This window comes from Convolutriloba macropyga, chromosome 5 (assembly GCF_964194025.1).
Source record: "Convolutriloba macropyga chromosome 5, txConMacr16.3, whole genome shotgun sequence".
NCBI classification, from domain to species: Eukaryota; Metazoa; Xenacoelomorpha; order Acoela; family Convolutidae; genus Convolutriloba; species Convolutriloba macropyga.
This window is the reverse complement of record NC_134472.1, coordinates 54904235-54929946: the sequence shown is the minus strand read 5'-3', so window position 1 is coordinate 54929946 and position 25712 is coordinate 54904235. Positions and strand designations below refer to the sequence as shown.

Below are 25712 nucleotides of genomic sequence, written 5' to 3'. Positions count from 1 at the left end.
TTCAAAACCAAATTTAATCGACTTTGTTTGTCTTCTATCGCGTTTAACGGTAAGAACAGATTTCTCGGCGCTGAGAAACAATAAAACATTTGACGTTTATAGCCCAAATGTTTAGAGGGTAAACATTCTTGCTTTTGGTCAAACTTAATAATAGAGGAAAGGTACTTTTGCTCAACTCTAAATCGCTCGTTGATTGGCAGGGAATTAGTAATTGGTATGATTTGATTATATTTCAGTTTTATTATTTGTATAAAAATATAGATTTCGTAGTTTTGGAACTGTTTGCTTTATTTGAAAGTGAGATATCCAATTGAATAGATCCGCGACGTCTATACCGAATTGTTTTGAAGTGGTTTGTTTGGATTGAAATGATACATCTTGGTCTTTGTTTATTATGTGGGTGTAGTTAAACTCGGTATTAGTAAACATATCTCTCAATCAAGCTGCTCAGGTATGTTAAATTTAGTTAATCAGTTGGTTGGCAGTGGAGAAAATAGTTAAGGGAACATTTTTACGTTTTAAAAAACTTTCTGCAATTTCTTTTTTCTGATTCTGTTTTTTATCAACCTTATAATTGAAGCTGAAGATAACTTTAAAATACGTGAAAATAAATGTGAAACTAACCATTAAACCTTGAATTATTGACAACCCTAGTAGAGACCGGATGGCTATCTTGCAGGAATCTGTCAGATTCTGACAGATCGATTTTTATCTTCAAAAATCTGGCAGAATAATGATAACCCTGCAAGATCAATCCAGGAAGCGGCTTATCTGCCAAAACCTGCGAGAAGAATGGCTCTCTTGCAAGATCCTGACACAAAAATGGTTATCTTGTGAGATTCAGGCACAAAAATGGTGTTCTTGTGAGATTCTGATGAAATGAAGAGAATTCGTTCATGTTGATCTGCATTTCAATTGGTTGATAATATCTAATCTGTTCATATTAGTTTCTCAGAAAATTAATTCCAGTAAAGTTGGCTTGTGGATCTGATAAAAGAGCACGAAAACATGTGAAAAATTTATGTACTGTGTTTGATAAAAAATTGCTTGAGATGATGGTTTACAGAATTACGTTTCCCAAAAGTTTATCTTTTTAGTTTTTATCAATTATTGCAAAAATTTCACTTTTATCACTTTTATCTTCTTTTAATTTTTTTTCTTTGCACGTAGGTTACTTAGCATTCCTATTGTGCCTCATGAAATGAGGATGAGGTACAATAATTAAAATATTTTTCAACGCAATAATTAATTTTTCAAAGCAAATCGTTAATTTTTCAGCGTAATTATTCCTTATTGCATCACTCCTGCGAACATTTGAAGATAGTTTATTTGATTATTGAGAGAAGAAACTACAAGCTTAACTAGCGTTTTGACGTTGCAGTAGCTTTATTAAATGTACAAAAAAGTTCACCTAACAGAAGTGGCACAGAATGACCCGTTTCGGAAATTTTCCGTAGGAATCTGGTTGAAAAATGGTTATCTTGTAGGAATCTCGCAGATAAAATTGTACCGTTGTGGGATTTTGCAGAAAAATGGTTATCTTTTGTGAATCTGACAGAAAAAAAGTTATTCTGTAGGAATCTCGCAGATAAAATTGTACAGTGTAGGAATCTGACAGACATTTCTACCAGAAAATGAATCGCCTTGTGAGAATCTGCCAGAATCTATCAAAAGCCTACAAGATAAACTATCCATTCTCTACTAGAGGGGCTATCAGCTCCTTTGAGGGCTATTTACACCAGAAGAATTAGTTAACACATTTTCGCAAAAAAATGGAAGAAGTTTAGTAAATTTTTGCAGAGTTTCCCGAGCAGGATATTGATTGAGTTGAGTAAAAAAAAAAAGATAATGAAAAGCTGCTTGTAAAATTTCAAAAGGTCAATTTTGTTCTTCTGGTATTTAATAATACGTTGATAAGTGTATTTGAAAAGTGAACAAATCAGATTGCAAGTTTATGCAAACACGATTGAAAATTTCTTCTTTCGATCTAAAGTCTTGTAAAAAAACTTTCAAAGATCTTTAGACAAAAGATTTAAAACAATTTTTATAAATCGTCTTTGGAAAGCTGCGATGGACTTGAGCAGTGATTTGGAGTATACATCAGTACGATAGCATAAAATGGAGTGAGGTGGGTATACATTCCAATCATTTCAAATTTTCGAAAGTTTCAGCTTTATTGCAGTTGGTTTCTAGATATCTTATTAGTTGGAAAAAAATTGGACCCTCGAAGTCTGGGTATAAAAATAACTGAGGAGAAACGATCTTGAAAACTTTCTCAACTGTTTAGTTTGTTGATCCACTGCTCTTTGCAGGAACCGAAGCGGATCCTCCTAGCTTTAGAAAATAGCAAAATGGGAAAAGAGGTGGACATAAAGGTGTGTCATCGCTGGTCGAGACAGGATGGCTAAGTAACAAGAACTTACAAGTTTCATACGAAATATGGTTGACTCGTAAGAACTTACAAGTCAGATTTCTAACTTGTAAGAACCTACAGTTTTGATGGTTATCTTGTAGGTTTCTTCCACACTTCACCATAAGGGTAAAAATAGTGATTTTTTCATTTACATTATCAAATCTTATTAAGTATTGATTTGTGTGACAAAGACATCAAAAAGACATGACTATTTAGATCTTTTCTGTTTGTGCCCCACCTTAGTGAGTGTAGAATATTTGCACCCATAGACGCACGCGCCATGTTTTTACTTAATGATTTACTGTGTAATGGGGCGTTCTCTGTAACGGGGGGGGGGGGGGGGGGGCGTAACGTATGGTTCAACACCTCAAAATCAAGGAAATCAGGAAGAACGAATACGTGAAAACCTAATGTCATTTTAACTCAATACTGCACTACAGTAAAAGCGCAGTAGGTTTTGATGCCATTGCTTTGAAAACAAGATTTACCTTTCAATTAGAGTTTTAATTTGCCGATTTGAAAGCGAAACACGAACAAAAAGGGAATATTTCATAATACTAAAAGACATCCTTGGTATAGAATCATAAATAAACGCGGGTTTTTATTCGAAAAAGTTGCGAATGTAAAAAATCAAAGCCTAGAAAAAATGCACTAAAGTTTTCTTCATTTGTTTTCATCATAACCTAAAACGGATATGTGCTCAAAATTCGTAATTATGTAATTAGTTTGTGGTATGCTTTTCCGTGAATAGGCCGTTGATCAGTCACATTAGATTTGTCAATAGAATTTTAAAATTTACACAGCAGTATGGAAAACAAAAAATGAAGTCTTTGCTCAATCGAATTAGGCAGTTCTTGATAATTTTCACGCCAGTTTAGTCTCGGTCTAATATGTTGACTTCATCGGCGGATAATTAATTAAACTGCTTCTGCGGGTATCCGTAATTGCGATGACAATGATCCAATTATCAATACAATAGTTTGAACCTGTTTGATAGAGAAAATTGCAAATCAGATTTCTTAATTATTTTTCATATTTAACGGGTAGCAGTCGTTAACAGACACGATAAAGAGAATTTGCTTTCAAAGACTTAGGCGTTTTTGCTCCTAGCAAAATATTTTGAGCTGTTAACGTGCATCTAAGTTTTTTGATAACTGGATTACTCTAGACTGCGTTGTCTTCATGTTTTTTTTTGTTTTTGGGTACTTGCATCCTATATATGTTACGAAACATTCAAGAAAGATAAAATCAAGTACATTTGCCTTTTTATGGAGTGTATTGATTGTTGATGTTCAAGTAGCTCGGTTTGACCAATTTTTATTTAACCCGTATGCATAATCCGCATTGGTGATTTTGAACGCGCACCTTTACGTGCGTTGAAATCAAATTTTACATTTCTGAACAACGTGCTGAAACGGTAGTTTACTAATAGAAACTATCAAGAACGACAGTCTCATAAAACAGCGTTCAAAAACAGCCTTATCCTAGGACAACGATCTAAAACGATCATTTCCTAAATTGAGCGACCAAAAACTATCGAAAATGATCAAAAACTATCATTTCGTAAAATTGCCGGTCAAAAACGCTTAAAACCTATCAAAAACGGTCACTTCCCACATTATTCTGACCCTTTTTGGTTGATCTGGTTATCGGGGGATCTTAGATACCATAATTAAGATCATTATCCCAGTTCAGAAGTTGTCGTTTTTAAACCTATGAAAATAGTCGGTGTGTTGCGTTTCAGATAAAAACGTTAATTCGGTATCTTCGTTATGTTAGCACTAGATTGAAAATTGTTTCTAGTTTCTTACGAGTCGGTGTCCCTACCAAACAAAGTGGACTCAAGTGGTCCACTTTACCTCCTCATTTCCAAAAAACCGTATCTTATCACGTGTACAACGGGCCTTGTTCAATACTCATGAAATTATACGCTTCAATTTAAACTGCTCATGCCAATTTCAATGATTCACGCTGTTTATGCTTCAGGTAGAAGAGTTTGATAGTGAATCTGGAATAGCTGTCTCCCGCCTGTATAGCGCAGAGAGATGGCGGAGGATCTGAAACTGAAGGTGCAGGTCGTCAAAGCATCCAACCTGCCCAATGTGGAGAAGAAGAGAGACAGCTCCGACCCATATGTCAAACTCACATTCAAGTGTAAGTAACCCCACTCGATTCCAATTCCATAGACGCCCGTGTCGAATTTTTATCCCAAAAATATTTAAGATTAGGGGGTAATCGAGGGAATTTTCAGCAAACCCTCTGAAAACTCTTAACTCTTTGGGGGGTATAATCTAAAAATTCACCCCATTACCCCTCATCATCCCCCTGATATTACATCGTTTACCCCCCAGAGATAATTACCTCCCTAATCTTACATCGTTTTACCCCCCATAGACAATTACCCCCTACTCTTACATCACTTTGGGGGGTAATCAGGGGGGGGGGGTAATTTCGGCACGAGTGACTACCAAACAAATAAACTTGCACCAGGAGGCAATGTATTTCATCTACGTTGAAATGTGATCCGCTTTTACATACATTACTTGAATATTAAATTTGTGCACCAGTTATAAGAGGATGGTTATTTTTAGAGGTCCTTCCTAGATTACAATTCATCTTTCAAGATTTTGCAAGATTCTGCTATAATTTAGAAAGAGAAGTATTCAAATTCTGATACTTTGAAACTAGTTTGAAATTATGCCGAGTATACACGGGGACAATGAATCCTCCATTTTCTAATTTACAACTCACTTTGACAGTGAACTTTGAAAAAGATGAAGTTTTTAGAAATGTTTGACATGCCCCCGCATCATTCTGCCAGCATGCTCGCTCCCGCTTCCAACAATTAATTTTAAACTTCTTGCAAAGGGTTTTAGCTTTTTTTAGCGGCAAAGACAAAACTAATTTCTGCGAAACTAATAACTGTATACTTATGCGCTCTGTAATACTTTTTGCTGCCACGGTCATTGAATCAAGTTTGTCTCAGATGGTACGCCAATTTTCAGCTGGATCGTCAAAATGTACGTGCTACCATAATGACTAAACTAACCAGAGATGTCCATTCATTGGTTTCGAAACAAAAATAGAAACTTTTTGAGAATAGAGAGCTTAAAAGCTGCGAATACTTTTCTACAAGATGCCGTTAAACTGCATATTTGTGACAATCTATCTTGCGTAGGTTTTCTAAATTTCGTTTTTTTTAAATTTTGAGAAACTTAAAAATTGACGTTTTTGTTTCCGACTTATTGGGCTCCCGGACTGAACGTCAAGTCTTAATCAGTATTGATTCAGTGAAATTGCAAGTCTTAGATCAGTACTGTATCACAGCTCTGATCATGTCACTTTTTAGACATGGCACATCTTAAATCAAGTCTTAAGTCTTGGCAAGTCTAGAGACAAGTCTTGGCCAAGACTTGACAAATCTTTCGCTAGTCTTGGCCAAGACGTGACAAATCTGGGTCATTCATAGAGCACAGTTTTTATTGTTGGTTTGCTTTCGTTTGGTAACGAAAAAAGAAGGCCGCCACTTACTGTGACTTAAAAAACTGGTTTGCTTATTGTTGGTTTGCTTTCGTTTGGTAACGAAAAAAGAAGGCCGCCACTTACTGTGCCAAAAAAACTCTCCAAAGTGAAAAAAGAAGCACAAGACAACACGAACACTTCCACAAAGTTCATTTGCTAGAGTATGCCAAAAATTCTGATATCGCCAAAAGATACCAGTCGTGGCCACTTTTTTCTGCAAATTAAAAAACAATTTTGTTTCGAGGTAATTATATGGGACATTTGAAGTTCAATTCAGAAATAGCTTGGTCAGTTTAGCAAATTTCTCGCAAAAATTTTTAACTTATTTTTGCCAATTTTGAAATGCATTTATTATAAAAACTTTGCTTAGAACTCTACTTTGCCTAACTGCGCAATAATTAAGACTTCTCAAGTATTAGTCAAGACTTTACTCAAGACATGCCAAGTCTTGAGCAAGTCTTGACATGGCTTCGCAAGTCTTAAGACTTGAGACTAGAGGAGATCAAAACTGATTTGTCAATTCAAGAAGTCTATTTCACTGAAGAAGTACTGATCAAGACTTGAAATTCAACCCGGGCTAATTTTGAATATCAAGAAATACGATGAAATATTTTCATTAGAAAACTTTAAAATATTTATAATCTATACAAATAGCAAAATGCGTCAATTATCTTGGTCTTATGAATAAAATACTCTTTTCAGAGTTTTTTATAATGCATTTCCAGTTTTTCAATTACTTTTAACCTGAAAACAGAAAATTTTTTTGTGAGTCCATTGAAAAACAAAGACTTTTTTCATGCAAACTGTGGAGCTCAATGTTCAATAAAGTGCAATTAAGAAGCAACATTTTATGACAGTCCCACTGTTATCGTAAAACGTGTATCGATAACTTCATAATGTAAAATATTTTTTAAAAAAAAAACAATTTTTTGGTACCCACTGATTTTCATTACGTTATAAACCTGTCTGTCTGTAAGCGATTAATATCGAAGAGACTGGTTTCTAGACATACCCATTACCACAATTCTTCTTTTCTTTCAAAAGTACGACAAATTGCACACCAATTTTTTTTGCACACCAATGTGTGATTGCTTGCTTTCTTCAATCTATGTTAAAAACACATACTGTTTAAAAAAAATAAAAAAAACATTGTATAGGTTTTGTTTCTGATTGAAGCACCATATGTATAACAGAGGTCAAATATGACACCGTAAGATTTTCGTTTTCTCTTTTAATTTTTTCTTTGAATTTATTGTCAGTAAGTATGCTTAAGGAGTATGCTTAATCAGTATAATGGATTCTCCTTCAGTTTGTTTAGAATATTGTTGCCAATATCTTAGCTCAAATGTGAAAGACAAAGATTTTTAAAAGATCAACTTGACGTAATGTGAAAAAAATTATTTGCAATGATAAGATGAAATATCATAAATGATACATCGAAGTCATCAAACGTTTGCAATCGAAGAACAACAGGGTTTTCAGCTGGCATGGCATAATTTTGGAATGAGCTATTTTCCTAATAGGAAGTTGTAATCAAAAATAAAACCAATATACACACATAAGGCAAAACCGGATAGCCTAAAAATTCAAGTTTGTTTTACATTATCATCACAATATTTTGTTATATTATCATCACAATATTCAAAATGCTTGTTTTACCAATGTCATACAACTTAAAAACAAATTTATTATAAGCAAGCAGAGTTTATGAATCAAAAAGAAAATTGAAAAATGGTTTTTAGAGCTTTAAAAATTTATTAATTTTTTTTTCATTACTTTAAAATTGCTCCTGCAAATAGAGTTTTTGCGAGAAAGATCAAAGATTCATTCAAAAAGCTGGAATTGAGATCTAAATTTTGGTTTAAGCCGTAGCCTCCTGAAGTGTGTGACTATTTTTTTCTTACGATCAATTCTCAGGAGGATGGTACTAAAAGTTATAAATTATTAGGTATACATTTGTTATGATTTTTACAATATCTTACCATTGCCTGTTTGTGCACTGATATAAAACAAGCTCTGAGACCGTGAGAGTATCTGTCGGTTTGCCTGTTCGCTTTTGATAAATATATAGAATGGTGTGTATTAACTCTTCCGAACACCTCTGATCCTTTCTGCTTTACAATTCTATCAAAGAAAAAAATGCTTTCGTGTGATTATTCTTTCATTTACATTATTAATTCATATTATATTACGAAAAAATTCATTACGTCCAGGTCAAGCTTCCTAGAGTATCATTAACTACTGCCGGCTTAGACTCATTAACAAACGGACTGTAATGCCATCAAAGAAATTCTTAATTCCCAAAAATATTCCCAACAATATTTCTCAACAGAATGACATATTACCACCTAAAATCGAGAAATATTAAATTTTCGAAACTTTTAAAATTTCAAATACAATTTTATTACAGACAACAAAGTATTATATGAACTAATTTTTACCTAGGTTGCTCCATTAGTTTCCAAATCAGGGACATTCTTGATGAGTTGAACTACTCTCTGATTGTTCCTATAAGGTGTGTTTTGTGAAATTGTATTTATAATTTACAACATTTGTAAACCTGATAAATGAATTCAAATCAAATCAAATCAATAGAAAAACTTAAAATATGAAATATATGGTAATAGTTTTGATTAATATTTTCGCTTGTCTATTTCAGCCAAATCTGTTAAGTCAGAGCACATTGATAGCAACAACAATCCCGAGTGGAATGAGGTAAACACTTTTTCCAGTCAAAATCAATAAGTTCAGGATAATTCAGCTCTGAATTTTGTCATTCTTAGTCTGTAATTTTAATGAGGAATCCTCCCATTTTTAGTCTAAAACATGGCGATGTCCAGACGTGTCACTTTTTCATGAATCATGTCAATTCAGACACCACTTTGGATTTCAGAGCATGATTTCAATACTTTTACCAAGAAGAAAGTCAGAGAAAATTATCGGCAGACTTATGCTTCAACAAAAGTGAAGTATTATTGCAAATAGTGGAAATGTTCTGAAGGGGCTCTATTGCAAAATGAAAATGGTTATAACAAGATGTGAAAATTTCAGTCGCACGAGATAGATCTGGGAGCCCCTTTGCTGGCCGGAGATGTCTTAGAGGCTGTCATCAAGGACTATGAACGCCTCGGATCTGACAGGTAGGAAAAAATGGGAACTCGCAAATATAAATAGAATGGATCACTCCTTTTTTCGTACTAGGATTTCCTAGAAGGAAAATGAAAATGTGAAATCAAATTCTATGAGATACATTTCAGAGTAAATTTTTCTTCCATTCCAAATTCTCATACCAAAATGTGTGATGAAGATCTATGAGGATGAGAAAAAATAAGAAATACGGCACAAATTGTCATTTTCAATTTTCTGTTATCACGCACGATGTAATTTTATGGAGAGAAGCCTACGTAAAACAGTGTAAATTAATGAAAACAGATTGAATGTATATTGGGAAACAGATGGACCACAGGTAAAACATCAAGAACAACAATTAAGAGTCTGCTATGGCAGCGCATGATATCGGTTACAGATTTCGCATTCGAATTTAAATTAAAATGACAGTTTTGCAAATTAAGATTTTCAACAATGAGCTAGAATTAGCTTTGAAAATTAAGCGATATTTTTTCTTTTTTATATATAAAAAGGAAACAAGTAAGCTTCTTCAGACCCTGCCGACATAGAAACTGCTGTCACTATCTTTTTTTTTACCGCGAATAGGGCTATTTTTTACATTCAGCTCCCATGAAATTGTAGAACTGAAACTTTGAGGCTAACTTAATTAATAATTTCTCTCTTTTAATACGATGTTTATCAAAACTGCAGAATTGATTTTTGATATATTACGCTGTTTGTTTACCAAAATATCTATTACGGAACAATTTGGAACCATTACTTTTACAATAGCCGCATATCGACAGCGGTCATTTTTGGTCTCATTGTTGTTTTTTGCGAAGAAACAAATATTTGAAATCTGTTTTGGTTTTTCCTTTTTGATTTTTTTTTTCATTTTTTATCTTAATTACACACTAGGATGTTTTTATTTAGATTTTTCAACTAATGACAGCTGAAGTTTATGCTTAAATGAGCCCTGATAATTAAATATTGTGTTTTCGTGTTTCTAAGTAAATCATATTGTTTTTCCGGCTCAAACTATATGTTTGCGTTTTTTTAAATGAATTATTGAATAGTTTTGGTTGAAAAGTTATGGTAGTTAAGTTGTTCTCAAAAATAGTTGACGGTCGTTTGAGTTTTGACACATTTTATGTTTTTTCTGTCAGACTGTAGCGTAGTCTCAGCAAAATGAGAAGTCACAACTTCTTTCACTTGAAGTTGATGATAGCATTCATTGCTGTTTTATCTTTAAAAAATGATGATTAATTTCTTTTTAATTATCATTTTTGATGTTCATTTTGGCTCACTGATCCGTTTATCGCATTAATGACATACTAAAAGAATTTTTTTATTGGTTAATCGTTCTCAGTAAAGACAGGTCTCAGATGTTTTCTGGTGAAAAGCAAGTTAGATTGTTTAATTTAGGTTTCATCGGTCTTTTTGACTTTGTTATTTAGAAATATATGTAGAAAAAAATGGATGGAAATTGTGTTTACGTGGTTGTGATTAGTGCTTGATGTTTTACTTGATTTGTTGTCTGTCTTGTCTCTTAGTTTCTTTAATGGCAGGTGTCATCGGGCCTCTTAATGAGGCATTTTAAGTTCTTCGGTTATTCTTAGCGAATTTTCAATTGAATCTACCCATTATTTCAAGCAATATATTGACTTTTGTAAGGTTTCTATCTCTTCTTCATTTGGTGGACAATTAAGTCAAAAATGTGGTTGAGTGTTATCGTAACATTGTGTGCAAAGGCAAACTATCGGGCCTCCTTGTTCCCTGATAAAGGTTGATATTTGTCCTGAAATTTTCTGGTAATATTTTTGAACAGAAGGGCCAGCGTCAATGGGCAAATGTCTGTTGCTGTTCCTTGGTTGGCATATTCTTGTTCCTTTACTATTTCTGTGTTTGGACTGAAGAATTTATATGTCAATGGGAGTTCTTATTGTAAGTCAATCTAACAAGTGGGGCTTTAACAGAACAATTATGAGTTTAAATAACTTATGACTTATTTTTTTTTCTGTTTAAACTTCAGAACAATGGCCCAGTGCAAAATCCCTCTGAAAGATTGTCTCACCAATCCCAGTGTAGAAATCAAACAGACTCTGATGGATGCGAGTAACAAGAAGCTGGACAATGCTCTCCTCTTCCTCACCATAGAGTACACAGGAGCTAAGAAGAAGGGTGCCGGTGGGGGAGGAGCAGGTGCTGGGGGGTCCGGGGCTGCTGGCGGAGGAGAGGGTGGTGCAGGTTTGTTGTTTGATTCTTTCATGTTTAATTGGTTCCATTTCTTAAGCGTATAATTTCTCCGATTTCAAAACCTCCGTGCGCGAAAAAAATGAATTTGTCAATTTTTTAACGTCAAATGTTTCGACAAAAAAACCACGAAATGTATGCGGGGCTGAGGACTGCGACACAAATATACTCAGACCTTATTCGGTCGTCAACAAGAGGATCCCGAACAGTATACAGTCACGGACCTGGGGTTTCCAGACATAAGGCGTGACCGCAGCTTCGCAGCTCTGGCAAGACTATGTTTTAGTGTTGAACCTGATCTCGTCCCCAGTCCAGGACCTGCAAAAATTTCATAAAAGCAGATTTGAGTTGCGGATTTCAGCCTTTATGAGCGCTTAAAGCTCGTTTCGCTCTTCTTCAAATACTTGTTTATCAGTCAGTGGCGTGATAGCCGAGAGGTAAGGTGTGTGATTCACACGCCAATGATTGAGAGATCAATCCCCTGCCTCCGTGAAGCTGTCTGTGTGAGGATGAGCTCTTATTTAACCATAGCTTCAGGTTGACAATAGCCTGACCACTGTTGGCTGCAATGATGGTACCACGTGAAAGTTTCAGACGCAAAAAAAGTGGCCATAGTCACCTTCAAAAAAGAGCAATACAGCTCATAAAAAGAACAGTCTGAAATGCGGGGAATAATAACATAAAGGGAAGCTGAGAACAGGCCGCTGTGGCCTAATGCTGTTCCGCTGCGATTACGCAGGAACCAAAATTATTATTATTATTATTCATGGTTCATTCATTTCGGGTTTTGATTAATTCTTACACTAGATAACCATTGTGATTTTCTAAAACAGACGTGAATGGTAAGTACATACTTATCAGTAATGAAACTCACAAAGTATATGATTAGAAGCACTCACATCAAATGTTTCCCACTGTCACATTGTCCATGTCCCTAACAACCCAACCAATGCTCTGCTTCCAGGCTCCAATGAGTCTAGACCCTAAGCTATTATCATAACCACAACTCGATTAAAAGAACTCAATAACAAAAGTTATAGGGACCATTTCATGTGATATTAGTTTTCATAATGTTATAGTCAACCGTGGGCATGATATTACCCAGTGAAACAAAACTTGATACACCTTGCCATGACATGCAAGATCTTGTTAACTCGTGCAAAACTTGAAACATCTTGCCAAGATCTTGATAGACAAAAATTTCTTGGAACACCTTGATAAGATCTTGACAAGATCTTATCAAGACATGTCAAGAACTTTTCTTGGCGTAACTTGATAAGATCTTGATAATTCTTGACATATAGAAATATATGTTTCTAAGCAACCCGGAATGAGGTGGTGGAAAAATGAACTGGGAATCCAGAGAAAAATCAGTTCTTCTGCATAAACTTGTTTTTGGGGTAATTATTGGAAAAAAGCGGCTCATTTGTTGGTTAATAAACTAACGGGAGCAGTATTTTCCGACATTCTTGATAATTCTTGATACTTCTTGATAATTCTTGCTTAATCTTATGATTTCCTGCTACATCTTGTTTTTGGGTGCTATTGAATTTTTAATACTTGATATATCTTGCCATGTCATGTTTAATCTTTCTTGGAAATCTTGCCAAGATCTTGTTTCTTGGCAGCCATGCAAAAAACTTGCAAGTTCGTACCTATCTCGATGATTTCCTGGTAAGTACCATGGCAAGATCTTGGCACGATTTACCAAGATTTAGTATGTTCTTATCAAGATGTACCAAGTTTCGATTCACTGGGTAGTTCAAAAATTATCCTCCTTGTTTGTAGACTCGAAGAGCGGCCTAAAAAATCTGGTCAAAAAATAATATGCACCGGGCAGTGTTTCATGAAAAGCTTGCTCGACCCCCTAATGGCCCTTTAATTACTTTTAATAAGTTGAGGTCTAGACAAGGGATTTGCCCGGCCATCAGATTTTAAGGTCGCACAATCCGGTCGTCAGTTAGTTTTATCTATTTTTCTGAACTTTTTTTGCAGCAGTCATTTTTTGCAGCGGTCATTTTCACATCCTTCAATAAACACTTTTATGTTTACAAATGCTTTTAGAGAAATTTCCAGTTCACGAATTTTCAAGAAAAAATGTACCAATTATCTGTCGTGTTTGTGATAGAACCATTATCAAGAAAGTTCTTCAAATAGATTTAGGTCAAATTTTGAAAAGGACGCTGAAGGAACGTTATAATGAAATGGAAAAAAATAGATCAATTAAAGTTACACCAATTATGCATGGTGTGTCATTTCCATACATTAGATCAATGTGCAAGTATAAGCGTCATGAAAACTCGCCAGTATCTTTTCGGGATTATCGTCTGTTATAAAGCTTATACCCAAAAAATTTGCGTTTTGTCGTTGCAGCTAGTAATTTCCTATTATTTGCAATAGAAAAGTCTTTGTTCCCCTATTTGTTCTTGGCCGAAAATTGATGACACTTTAGTAGTCGGGCGTGTCTTTTGTTTGCTAAGTTGCTACTAGACAGTTTTTGCTATAATATTTTTTTTCGCTTACTTGAGTACTTTTCGAATGACGTTTTCGCACTCTATTCCTGATTGGAGGAAGTAAATTGCCTTTTGTTTTCGAAATCTCGCCCACAATTTAAATTTTCGATATTGTGCGGAAAGTCTAATGGGAAATGCTTCTATTACAAAACAAAATATTTGGATTGTATTGTTGCGTTGTTTTTTTATTATCTGTCCACAATATTTTCACTGCTTCATGTCAAGATGAAATCAGAGTGGTGATTATAATCACTTTAGAGTAGTAAACGAGAAGAAAAGGTGAGAAGTTTTAAATGATTAAGTTTTCAAATTACTTCCAGAAGGAGTGAGACATCGGTGTATGAGAATTTTGGTTTTTGAAAGCGATTTTTTCATAACGTGCGGCAATTTAACTTCTATTTCTCCTGCCCCTTATTTTTCGAACAAATGGATTCAGAAGGCTAGATATGAGTTCTGATAATGTATAGTAGTGTTTTTGTCTTCATCGCAGGGTTAATAAGGATTTTCATGGCTTGAACACAGTTTTTTTTTTAAATCATTGATCTTTTGTGTTATCCGCTCTTGTATTAACTTTTCGTTTTACTATTTTGTAGTCTAAATTAGGGTTGTTGTCAATGGCTCTCTATTGTGGCCTAGAAGAAGCGATGTAATGAATTCGATTGATATTTAGAGATTTTACCTACCTTTTGTTTTTTTTTCACAAATTCAAAATAAATTTTTGAGTTTGAAGTTGCTCTGCTGTGTTTTAATTAAATCTCATAAATGACATTTCTCAATGTTCTCTAAAAAGGCAGAAAAAATACTTCGAGTTTCTTTGGTTGCTTATGGGGCATATTTTAACCAAATTAACGACTTCGAGCTCACAGCAGTGGTTTAAAAAATGTTAAATTATTTGTTTCAAAAGATAGTAGTGGATTTTCGAGTTTCCTCGTGTTTGTTGTTTTTTCCTGTGTTGCCAACTTGTCACCAACTTGTGGTCGATTTACCGGTTTCAACAACGCTATCGCTTTTTTTACTTAGGGGCATTTTTTAAAATGACTTATATCTTTTGGTATCTTTTTCTTCAAAGAGAGAAAATCAGTGCTGATATATGATTTCTAATGGTGCTTATTATGGTACGCTTTGTTAATGGTTTTACAACCGTTGTTAACGTGTTTTTACCCTGGCGCCAATAATTTTCAATTATATTCTTGGTTCCAGAATTTTTACTTAGTTTTAGCCCATTTTGTATTGACTTTTTTTCACAAGTTTGGTATAGTGTTTTCATTCTAAGGACGCGTAGTTAAATTGTTTTTGTAACGCATTTTTTTTTAATTTAATACTTTTCATTTGAAAAAAAAATGAATTTCTTAAAAATTCTTTTTTTTGTTTAAGTTTTGTGCATGAATGATCATATGCCTTGTTGGTCGTCACAGTTTGATGTTGCTTGATATGTGTTGAATGTCAGTTCTTTATTTAGCTCATTGCTTAACTCAAGCCTTAATAGTGGTCTGAAAAACTCTAATATCAGACTTTGAAGACCTTTAGTGAAGTTTTCAATATCCCCTTCCTGAATTAATTTGAGCCCCCAATTTAATAGAAAGATATTAAGACAAAAGTCGAAAATGAAAAAAAAAACAACAAAATAGTTCTAAACTGGTTGAGGACCAGAATATGTTCCGCTATCCTTCGCACTTCCATACTTTGAATGAGAGGAACTGAACAAAGTTGTCAATTTTTTGTAATTGTAATTGGTTCTCTCAGCTCCTTAAAATGGATGACAACTTCGATGAGCTATTTGCTGCGAAAAATAGCGATTAATATATACGTTCTCAAAATGCGTGAAGAATTTTTGAGCAGCCAGCCGATATTGTTAATAAGACATAAGGTTTTTTCTGCAGGTTACACAAAATACCAATTGCTGCCAGTGAGACAATATTTTTATGCACGAATCAATATCTTTTCCTGCTATTGCTCATAATTATGATACCGATTTAATGATCTTTTAAACTATTGCTTCTGATAAAAGAAACAGTAATTCGACCCTAATTGAGATCGTGGTTACTATGAGCTGATCCTGATTGATGATTAACATTTGCACTAATCAATTAATTTTTCTTGTTCATCAGTTGGAACTTTTAGAAGCAATGATCGAAACTGTTTTAAAAAGCTGTAAACATACTCATATTTCAAAGGAGAGGAACCAAACCCTCTGGCGGGTGATTTTGAGGAGCCAGTGGCAATTGTGGATTCTGCCTCGGGTGATGCGGGTGCGATGCCGGACGAAGGACCACCCAAAACTGTCAAGACCAAGGAGTCCCTTAGAGGCACATTGCCAAAGAAACCCGCTGACTATCAGGTACTACTTGTTACACTTCAAAAAGAACCAATTGTAGGAAAACAAAAAAATATTATTCGTCTTCTCACAGGTTCGTATCAAGATCTGGGAAGCTAGGCAGATAAAGGGAGGTGGACTGAAGCCAGTTGTGAAGATGAAGTTGGCGAGTCAGTCCAAATCCACCAAAGTCAAGTCATCCGACAGTCCCTTCTGGGGAGAGGTGAGACCTGAGTAATATGAATTTAACATATTCCTCTGCACGTGCAAATTAGATTGTGAACAAAATGAACAAACTTTTAATAAATATTAAGATTTCACCTGAAATGTCCCTTCTGCAACTGACTCTTGCTGTTTTTGCACTGTTTTGTTCAATATTTTGTTTCTACAACCTATGTTTGACCTCTGTGTGGCGTTTAGATCTTCTTCTTTAACTTCAACATGGTGCCTGTGGAGCTGTTCGATGAGATAATAGAGTTCCAAGTGTGCAACTCTCAGAGGTTGAGGAGTGATGCAATCATTGGTACTTACAAGCTAGATGTGGGTACTGTTTGGGACGAAGATAAACACTCCGTATTAAGCAAGGTAAGTGACTTCTGATCAGACAAAAACGCAGTGCAGTCTGATCACAGACAGATTAGAACGCACATGATGCTGATCTGAGATAATTTTTGAGTACAAATGTATCTGATCAGAAAAGATTTGAGGAAAATGGGTCTATCCGGAAACGGTTTCAAGTGCAAGAAGGTCCGAAAATTAAAGGTATCAGAAGGCACAATATTTAATCAGATTTTTTAAACCCCCGATTCTCTAATTATTTCACGTAAATAGTCGGCTAATCATGTAAAAATTTTGTTGTCCGGCAAAATCCAATCGGGTAATAGTTGGTTTTCCACTGTTTATTCCGATCAATTCATACTTGACTTGTTTGTTTGTAGTGGCTGATGATGACGGATCCGAACAGTGACTCAGGTGAGCTGATGGGCTACCTGAAGATATCGGTGATGGTGTTGGGCGCTGGAGACGAGGCCCCGGCCGACAACCAGTCGGACGAAGGTGATGATGACGTAGAGGCCAATCTGCTTAGACCAGCCGGAGTCCAGCTGAGACCAGCTACATTCTGGATTAGACTGTACCATGGAGAGGATGTGCCTCAGAGTGAGTTATCAATTTTCGTAGATTCGACTCAGCATAATTTGTTCGTTTTAAACTTAGAATTTATGTACGGTATCCCATGAAGTTAAAATTAACGAGCGTTTCAAAACCCGCAGGAGAGAGGTCAGATGTAAAAATTCAATTTTAAAATATAGAAAAATAGCAAATGGAGCTGCAGGAAGAGGGGCTAGCATTCGCGTGACCACATCCTTGCTAAATTTCATGTTTTTTTTTGGCTTTTTTCAAACTTTCTATTATTTTAAACTTTATAGGGCAGACTACATAGAGATGCAGATTTTACATAGTGAATAAAAAATAGGTGCCGTAGATTATGAGTTCCTATGCCTCTTACAGTAGTTGCGTGTTTTTATCGTTAACTTCAGAGAAGCGTTAGAAAGTTTGCCGTTCAAAAACTCGAAAATATAACTTTGCAAGTTCATTTCCTGACCTTTGACTAACCTTGACTTCATATGTTTTTGTTTCTCAGTGGACACGGGGTCATTCACGGCCATCAAATCATTCTTCACGGGAGGGGACAAGGCAGAGGAAATGAAGAAACAAGTGGATCCCTTTTTAATAGCCAAGTTTGCAGGGAAGAGGGTGAAGAGCAGTGTCAAGTACCAGACTAATGAGCCCAAGTTTAATGAGCAACTTCAGCTTAAATTCAATTTCCCATCCATGTGCAAGAAACTCAAGCTGGATCTCAGAGATTGGTTAGTTATCCCTTAGTTGTAGAAAAATTTATAATCTTCGAGACTTTTGATCCGAAATCTTGAAAAAGGATTCATATGCTTCTATTTTTAGATTCTCGAAAATTTTGATTCATCTTGCAATACTGTTGCAATTTTTAAGTCCGCTGATCAATTGGATGTAGTCGGTGAAAATTTTCAAACGCTACAGTTTACAGGTTTTCTCTATTCAGTTTTTCGTTTTCACAATTTACAGAATGTGAATTGTTTTGGGGGCGCTGTCGATTTACGACTCGAAGAGGAGTATCTAAGATGAAACTTCTTTAAATCAATTTTATTAGAGTAATTTTGAAGCAGAAAAAAAAACCAATTGGAAAACTTGGGAATGATTTGGTTGTTGAACAAAATTGCGGAGTGTAGCAAAAAGAGTTCTATTTTATTCATACTGCCGTTTCCCAGGGAGCGACATATTGATGTGTGCTAAAATCATCTTTAAGTAAGTACAAAATTTTCTTCGATCAAACGATTTTATCGTTTAGGAGTTTTGAACAGGCTATAATAACAGTTTTAAGCTTTTTTATATTGCTTCAAAGATTTTAGTAATGAAAATAAATTTATTATTCTTAGTTTTCCAGCTATTTTGCAGATGTTTTGGTCTATATAGCAACCTTTTCCCTTGGTTTTGCTTTGTTGCATTCATTGAGAATAAAAAACTATTGCTTCAAGGATTTCAGGTTGCCAATTGAGTGAATTTCTTTCGGCCTGAAAAGTGTTTTTGAAGAGACTTATGGAAAAAAGTTGAGAAACTAGAAATTCTTTTAATTTAATGCTTTTTTGATCAAATTTGAAATCATATTGAATGGTTGAATTTGGTCATGCTAAAACAGAATATTGAGCAAAACAACGATGAGTGTTGCGGCCCAAATTTTTTCACACTTTTTAAATATGGCGGGGAAACTGGTGTTAGAACAAAAAATGAATTTGCCGATAGTGCTTTTTGTGCAGATGCAGGAATTTGCTTGATTTTTCTGTTATTATTTTTTCTGTTTTTTTTAATGGTTTTCTAAATTTTGCTTTAGTTTTTCTTGGTCTAGTTGTGTTTTGTAGCCAAAAAGTTTGTTGAGTAGTAGTTCAGAACTTTTCCGAATGTGTTTATTTCGTTGTCAATATTATTGTTACGACAATATGACATCAAGATCACTTCAAATCTAGTTTTTGATAAATAATTATTGTTTTTGGAGTGCATTGAATGCCAGCGTGATATCAATTTCACGATTAGTGTTGTGAGTTTGTGCTCATTCGCGTGATTGAGATTTTGTTCAGACATGAGTTACCTGGCTCTCAAAAATGAATTTCCTCGTTCTCAAAGAGACTCTCTTATAGGTTAATTGAAAGTGATAAGGTCAACTGAGCATATGTCACTCTAATTTAAGGTTATTTGATGGCAACTACTGGAAACATCTCGTAAATTATACTAATTCTTCTAAATCAAAACATTACATCTCTGCAATTAGTGAAAAAACATTTTGAGACTACATTTTCTACGAAGCTATCGTAACTGTTTTCTGGGAATTTACTAACTAGGACTATATTGCTCTTTTGTGTTTGAAAGTGATCAAAAATATTAATTTTGAGCTTATGGTAAATGGAAGCCCAGCATCGCCCAATACGTACTCAATAAAAATTTTGAAATGCCCCGTGAGATTTCTTTGGTCAAAGAAACTATAATCTATGATACATGATATTGATGTTATGTGCTAACGACACGAATTTCAACAATAAAATCATTGTCTGCGGGGAAGATTAAATTTTGTGCGCCATTTTTTCCTGTTCTTCTTCATTTTCTGATTTTTGACAATCGTTTTTGACAACTTGGTGAATTCTAGGGACCAAATAGGGGGTGACGACCCGATAGCCATGAGTGAAGTCGAACTAGATGGCATCAGTGTTACCGGAGAGCAAGGCTTCCTGCCCACATTTGGACCATGCTGGCTCAACTTCTACGGTGCACCCCGCGAAGAGGGCAAAGAGGCAACAGGAGGGGAGAATGAGAGTCTAAATGTCGGAAAGGTACACTTCTGTCTTATTCTGTTGCATTCTTTTTTAGTTCTTTCTAATTTACTCTCTTTAACTACGCTTTTATTTAAGCTGGGTTTTATTATAATTTCACAACAGGAGCCCAAATGTTCTTGGGAATTTCTAAATAGATAAGATGCGTTTTAATAAGACCACAATTATCAACCGAAAAGAATTTTAAAGAGGTTATACCGAGTTTTTTCTCGATGTCCTAATTTTCGTAGATAACTCTGAATTCTTCGACCATTAAATGTTTTCTTCTTAGGGCGAGGGTTGTGCCTATCGTGGTCGTTTCCTGGTGGAGATTGGAGCCATTCTGGACAAGAAACCGGAAGCAGCAGTTATGCCAATTCCAGAGGAAAACATCTTAGCCTTAGGGGTAAGTACACCTGGTTGTATGGCGATGGACAGATAAAATTAACATGTTTGTAGAGAAACTTCGAAAAGAATTACAGAGTTCAATAGTCCTTAGTAAATATTCTTTAATTGTACAAAAAAGGCTCATAACAGTTGTTTTTAACAAGTCACTAAAGTGTTATAATAAAAATAACAATAAATTAAATCAAAACATGGTTTTCTACGTCTTGGTTTAAAGCCTATGTTCTCTTGCGACGGAATTCAGAGATTTTATTTCTCTCTATTGCAATCCGGAAAGTCAGTTCAATTCTGACATAATAATAATTCTGACATAAAAATTTCCTGTCTTTTCAGAGGTTTCTGAAGACGCGCAAGTGGCGTCTGTTCGCCATGTTTGAAGAGGCCAATCTGATCACGGCAGAGCTGGACGAGGCCATCCACTTCGAGGTGTCCATTGGTAACTTCGGAAACTCCATGGACCCGGACTCAAGTCCCATGCCCAGTACCACTAACAGCTGCCAGTCTGTTTTCGATGGGCAGTACTACAGGTAATAACAGACTGGCACTATGTCAATTTAGATTTAATCAACTTTCAAAAAATGTCGCATTCGATAGATTTTTTAAAGATCAAATTGCGATAGTTGATTAAATTCCATCCTGCATAGTAACAAAAACAAAATGAGCATTTTTCTGGCTGCGCAGCTATCCATATCACAAATAATTTTAGTCTGGGACGCTTTATGCAGAAAGATAATCCAACAGTCAGTATCAATTTGACGTTCTCAATTTAATCACAGAATTAAAACAAACTATAATTAGCAGAACAAAAACTTTGACTTTGGCACGTGAGGAAAACGGTCAGTCCGGATAAAATCTGAGGTGATGCTTGCTGGTTAGATTCTAATTCACTATAGTTATGTCGTTGTTCTAGCTATATTCCCTTTGGAGACAACAAGCCCATAGTGTCAGTGGACTGTGACTACGAAGACATCTCTTTCCGTCTGTCCATTCTCAACATGCTAGAGAAGACAAGGGATGATGTAGTAAGTATCATACATTCAATACTTTTTTCCAGCAATTGTGCCGAATTCTTAGCTGATTTTCCAGCAACATTTTAAGCTGATCTGCTACTTTTTTCACGGAGATAGTTTTAGGGGTTATAGGGATGAAAGGCATAAAGCAAAAAGATTTTTGAAAGAAACACAAAGAATCCGTTACCAAGTTTTGACGTTGAAAGAAAAAAAAATGAAAAGAAATATCATTGCATGAAATAATTAAAACTTCTGCCGAGAACATAATTATAACCAGTCAATAAAATGACGTCAGTTGAGTATTTGGTAAACCATAACGAGAGCCTAGTCTTGAAAGACAGGCGGCATGCCGCATATGGCTTGGACTCTTTGATATATGGGATAAAATTTTCAGGGGGAGCTCCTGATCAACTTGAAGAGAACCCACGAAGAACATGAGCTGATGAATGACGAAGAACATCAGAACCGACTTCATGACGTAGCCTTAGTTGCCATTCGGGTGCTAGACCACCTGAAGAACAACCTGCCGAAAGTGATTGCAACAATAGAGAGCATGCTGAACCAGGGTAACAATCTGGACAAGAATCTGAACAAGTTCAGAGTGAGCCAGCTGACGAGTATGGTGGCGAGAGCTCAACACGAGTACGAGAGTGCAACCGAAGTGCAAACTGTTATAGACTTAGTTGAGGAGTTCATGACGATGATGGGCCGACTATGTATGGAGGTACAAAACGACTGAGAATGTTGCTTTCAACATAAGTTTTCTAGAGAATTTGATCTTGGATCTGTTTAAAATGACTTAATTTTGTCGTTAACGTTACAATTAACGCTTCTGGTCATCGTGGTTTAAGTTTCTTTTACAAAGCCGATTCTAGTTCTTCTAAATTTTACAGAGTATTTGATCTAAAAGTTTAAGTAATTTTACAACTCTTAGGTTCTATATCTCATCCAGCTAAGGTTCTGAAACTGATGAAATGGCGGCAGTTGTCTTACATAATTCATGATAGGATAAATAATGAGTTTAAACTTGCAAACTCAACTTTTTACCTGTTGTTTGTCCTAGACGCAGATCTCGATCCCGGATATCATAATCTGGCTGATGGAGGACACAGATAGAGTGGCATACATTAGGATCCCGATCCAGGAGGTGTACTACAACAAGGAGTCTGAGTTCATGGGCAAATACTGCATGAAGCCACAGAACCTCATACTGAAGGTTACATTACTACTTTGAGTTCATTTTTTGCCCTGAAAATATTTTCACGCTAAGACTATCTGAATCATGTACCCTGAAATATGTTATAGCCTCTATTGACAGGAAGATAAACTTTTTTGTAGACTCAGGTCAGGTGGTGTAATGACATGCCTTAAATCCTGTAAAAACCGCCGAGTTTCATGTTTTGCTACAACATTAGCCAATTGTTTTCAATTGTGGGATTTCAATTCGTATCCAGTAAGTCAAATTTACACGTTTTTAGACCCGATAAAAATTATGTTCCATTCTTTCTTTATGGCTGACTTTTTAAAATCGGGAACCGGCCCGATTGATAATACAATCTGAAGCATATAAGGTGCAACTCTAGTAGGCAAGGATTTCTTTTTTCGCAGTACCCAGGCAAGAAACAGACCAAGGAACACAAGGCACCTTGTCAGTTGAGGATGAAGTTGTGGTTTGGACTACAAGTGGACGAGGGACACTTTGGCAAGGGATCCGAGGCACAACTGGCCACTGTCGCCGAAACGGTGAGTCGCTCCAATAATAGGGAATAATTTAATTTCATGGGTTGACAAAAAGTTTTAATCATTAAACTTTAATATTATGAAGCATCGACCTCATACAATCAAAAATTCATTTAATTCATTGAATAAGCTTTCAGAAAATTTTCATCAACGAGATATAACAGCGAAAGACCTTAGATATACATACGAAGACCAGATGAGACATAAAATTTAAGCACAATACCGATCGGGCTGGTGACAGATCTTTAAAACTGGCAGACCTCGATGACTACTCTTCGGCTTTAAATTTAATGAACGCTGCTCCTCTATTTTTCACTGTTCCTTCTGGGGATGTTTCTTCTTGAGTGGGAGAGATAAATATAAATGAGTTGTGTTGTGAGTTTCAGTATGAATACGAGAACTACAGGATAATGTGGAAGAAAGATAGCCCCAACTTCGGCTCAAAAGATGGTCGAGTTAGTCACTACTACACATTTCACTACTTTACTTACCAGTGTCTTAATTATTTCAGTACCAATTCGAAAGCAGTATGCTCGGATGGAAAAAAGCGAGTCCCGAATTCGCGGACATGCTTCATAACGTAGGGAAAATAACAAACAAATAAAGCACAGACATGTTTCCTGACAAAAATTTTCTGACCCTATCACCCAAAAATCTTAGCTGAAGGTGTTATACTGAATTTGTGTTACCGTTCTGCCAGCGTGTGCATGTGGGTATTTGCATCTATCTTTATACACATATATAGACCAAACCAATCTCGTGACATTCAAAAAAACCAAATGCACCTTTCTAGACTTAAAGAAAGCTTTTGATACTGTCGATCACAAGATTTTACTGCAAAAGTGTTATAGATATGGTCTGCGTGGTCCAATATACAACATTTTAAAATCATATTTGTCCAAACGAACGCAATATACTTTAATTGGAGATAAAAAGTCCAAACTGAATCTTATAGAACTAGGTGTGCCACAGGGATCAATTCTTGGCCCACTGTTGTTTATTATCTACATGAATGACTTAAGTTTGTCCCAGAAAAAATCAAATGTTATTTTATACGCCGATGACACTGTTGTGAAGAGCAGAAGTTCTGCATCGAAAATTGACGATGATCACGACAGAGCACTAGATAACGTCAATGATTGGCTCATAAAAAATAAACTAACACTGAACAAGGAAAAAACAAAAAGCATGCTTTTTGTAAAGAAAAATCAAAAAAATGTTGTGTCAAGAACATTTATAAAAAACACTAAAATTGAAGAAAAACAAATTTTCAAATACCTGGGCATCACGATAGATAACGATCTACGTTTCACAAAGCACTCAAAGCATGTGGTCACAAAACTTTTGTCGAATTGTTCTATCTTTTATAAACTAAGAAATGTTTTGAGAGAATTACAGATGATAAAAGCGTTTAAAACATACATACAGCCAATAGTACAATACGGAGTCCTGATATACGGGTCAACAACAATCACAACTATTAGGGAAATAGACAAAGTTATCAAACGTATCGTGCGGCTAATTTTTCATCGAAAAAAATTTGAAAGCACTTACGAAGAAAGAGTAAAACATAGGATCTATTTAGCCTCGGAGTTACATGCCTATGAGGTTCTTAAGCAGACACTAAAAAACATAAGGGGACAATGTAGTATTTCACCAATTTCAAAGGGTTTCTCAATGCAAAATTGCCTTAAAAAAAGCCAGCGGTTGATTAAAAACAAAATAACTCAAGGTAAAAATCTATTTCACAGTTTTTCAATAATAGTTAGGATAAGGCGAGTCTTAAGAATGCTTCTAGGTTACGGTGATGAAATAATAGAAAAGATTGAAAACATGTCTACTGCCGAAACAAAAAATTTCTGTCATCAATTTCTAGATAATTATATTTTGGGTAATGAGGACATAGTCAGACTGTTGTATGAGTTTTAATATCACAACTCAAAGGCGTTCCATAACCAGAATAATGTTTTCACTAGGTTTAATGCTACCTTCAAAAATAGTGCTTCCTCTTTTTTTTCTTTCTTCATTTTGAATCACTTTCATCCAGATAAACTGAACGAGACACTTGAGAACGGGCCATCGGCCCAATAGTGCTCTCCCACAGTCAAATATGTGATTGTATTTGTACAAGTAATTGTGAAAAGCTACTTATTGACTGATGGAAACATTTTATTATTATTATTATTCATTCATAAGGCCATTCATAAATGAATACGACAGTGACTCAATATGTGCCGTTAAAAAGCTTGTAATTGAAGTAATCTTCCGTTATGATATCATAAATTAACAACCGCGATGGGTCGGATCAAAAGTTAGGAAACATTGTCTGTGCTTTGCTTTCAATTTGTAATCATGAACTCAGTTAATCATGATAAATATGCTTCATTTATTGTCTACCTGAGCAGCATTTTAAAGCGCGAAGCTTAAGCCGATCAATTTCAAACTGCCAAAAATAACGCTCTAATACTCTATCAGTTGTAACAGTACTAGTCGTTAACTTCGGACGGTTTATAGTACATTGAATTTGTCTGAAAATGCAAT

The 25712-nt window shown here is 35.3% G+C and overlaps 1 protein-coding gene across 1 annotated transcript in view; it reads left to right on the top strand.

Moving 5' to 3' along the window:
* Positions 1-25712, top strand: part of LOC142339479 (myoferlin-like) — a 120327-nt gene that overhangs the window by 9038 nt on the left and 85577 nt on the right. Inside the window, exons 2-19 of the mRNA XM_075389523.1 lie at positions 4400-4567; positions 5419-5433; positions 8595-8650; positions 8987-9075; positions 11076-11290; positions 15984-16147; positions 16218-16346; positions 16544-16708; positions 17062-17281; positions 17766-17991; positions 19854-20037; positions 20309-20422; positions 20755-20948; positions 21332-21443; positions 21826-22155; positions 22495-22647; positions 23040-23174; positions 23558-23626. Of these exons, the coding sequence (XP_075245638.1) occupies positions 4459-4567; positions 5419-5433; positions 8595-8650; positions 8987-9075; positions 11076-11290; positions 15984-16147; positions 16218-16346; positions 16544-16708; positions 17062-17281; positions 17766-17991; positions 19854-20037; positions 20309-20422; positions 20755-20948; positions 21332-21443; positions 21826-22155; positions 22495-22647; positions 23040-23174; positions 23558-23626 (2679 nt within the window). The 5' untranslated portion in view covers positions 4400-4458. The remainder of the gene's footprint in view (positions 1-4399; positions 4568-5418; positions 5434-8594; positions 8651-8986; positions 9076-11075; positions 11291-15983; positions 16148-16217; positions 16347-16543; positions 16709-17061; positions 17282-17765; positions 17992-19853; positions 20038-20308; positions 20423-20754; positions 20949-21331; positions 21444-21825; positions 22156-22494; positions 22648-23039; positions 23175-23557; positions 23627-25712) is intronic.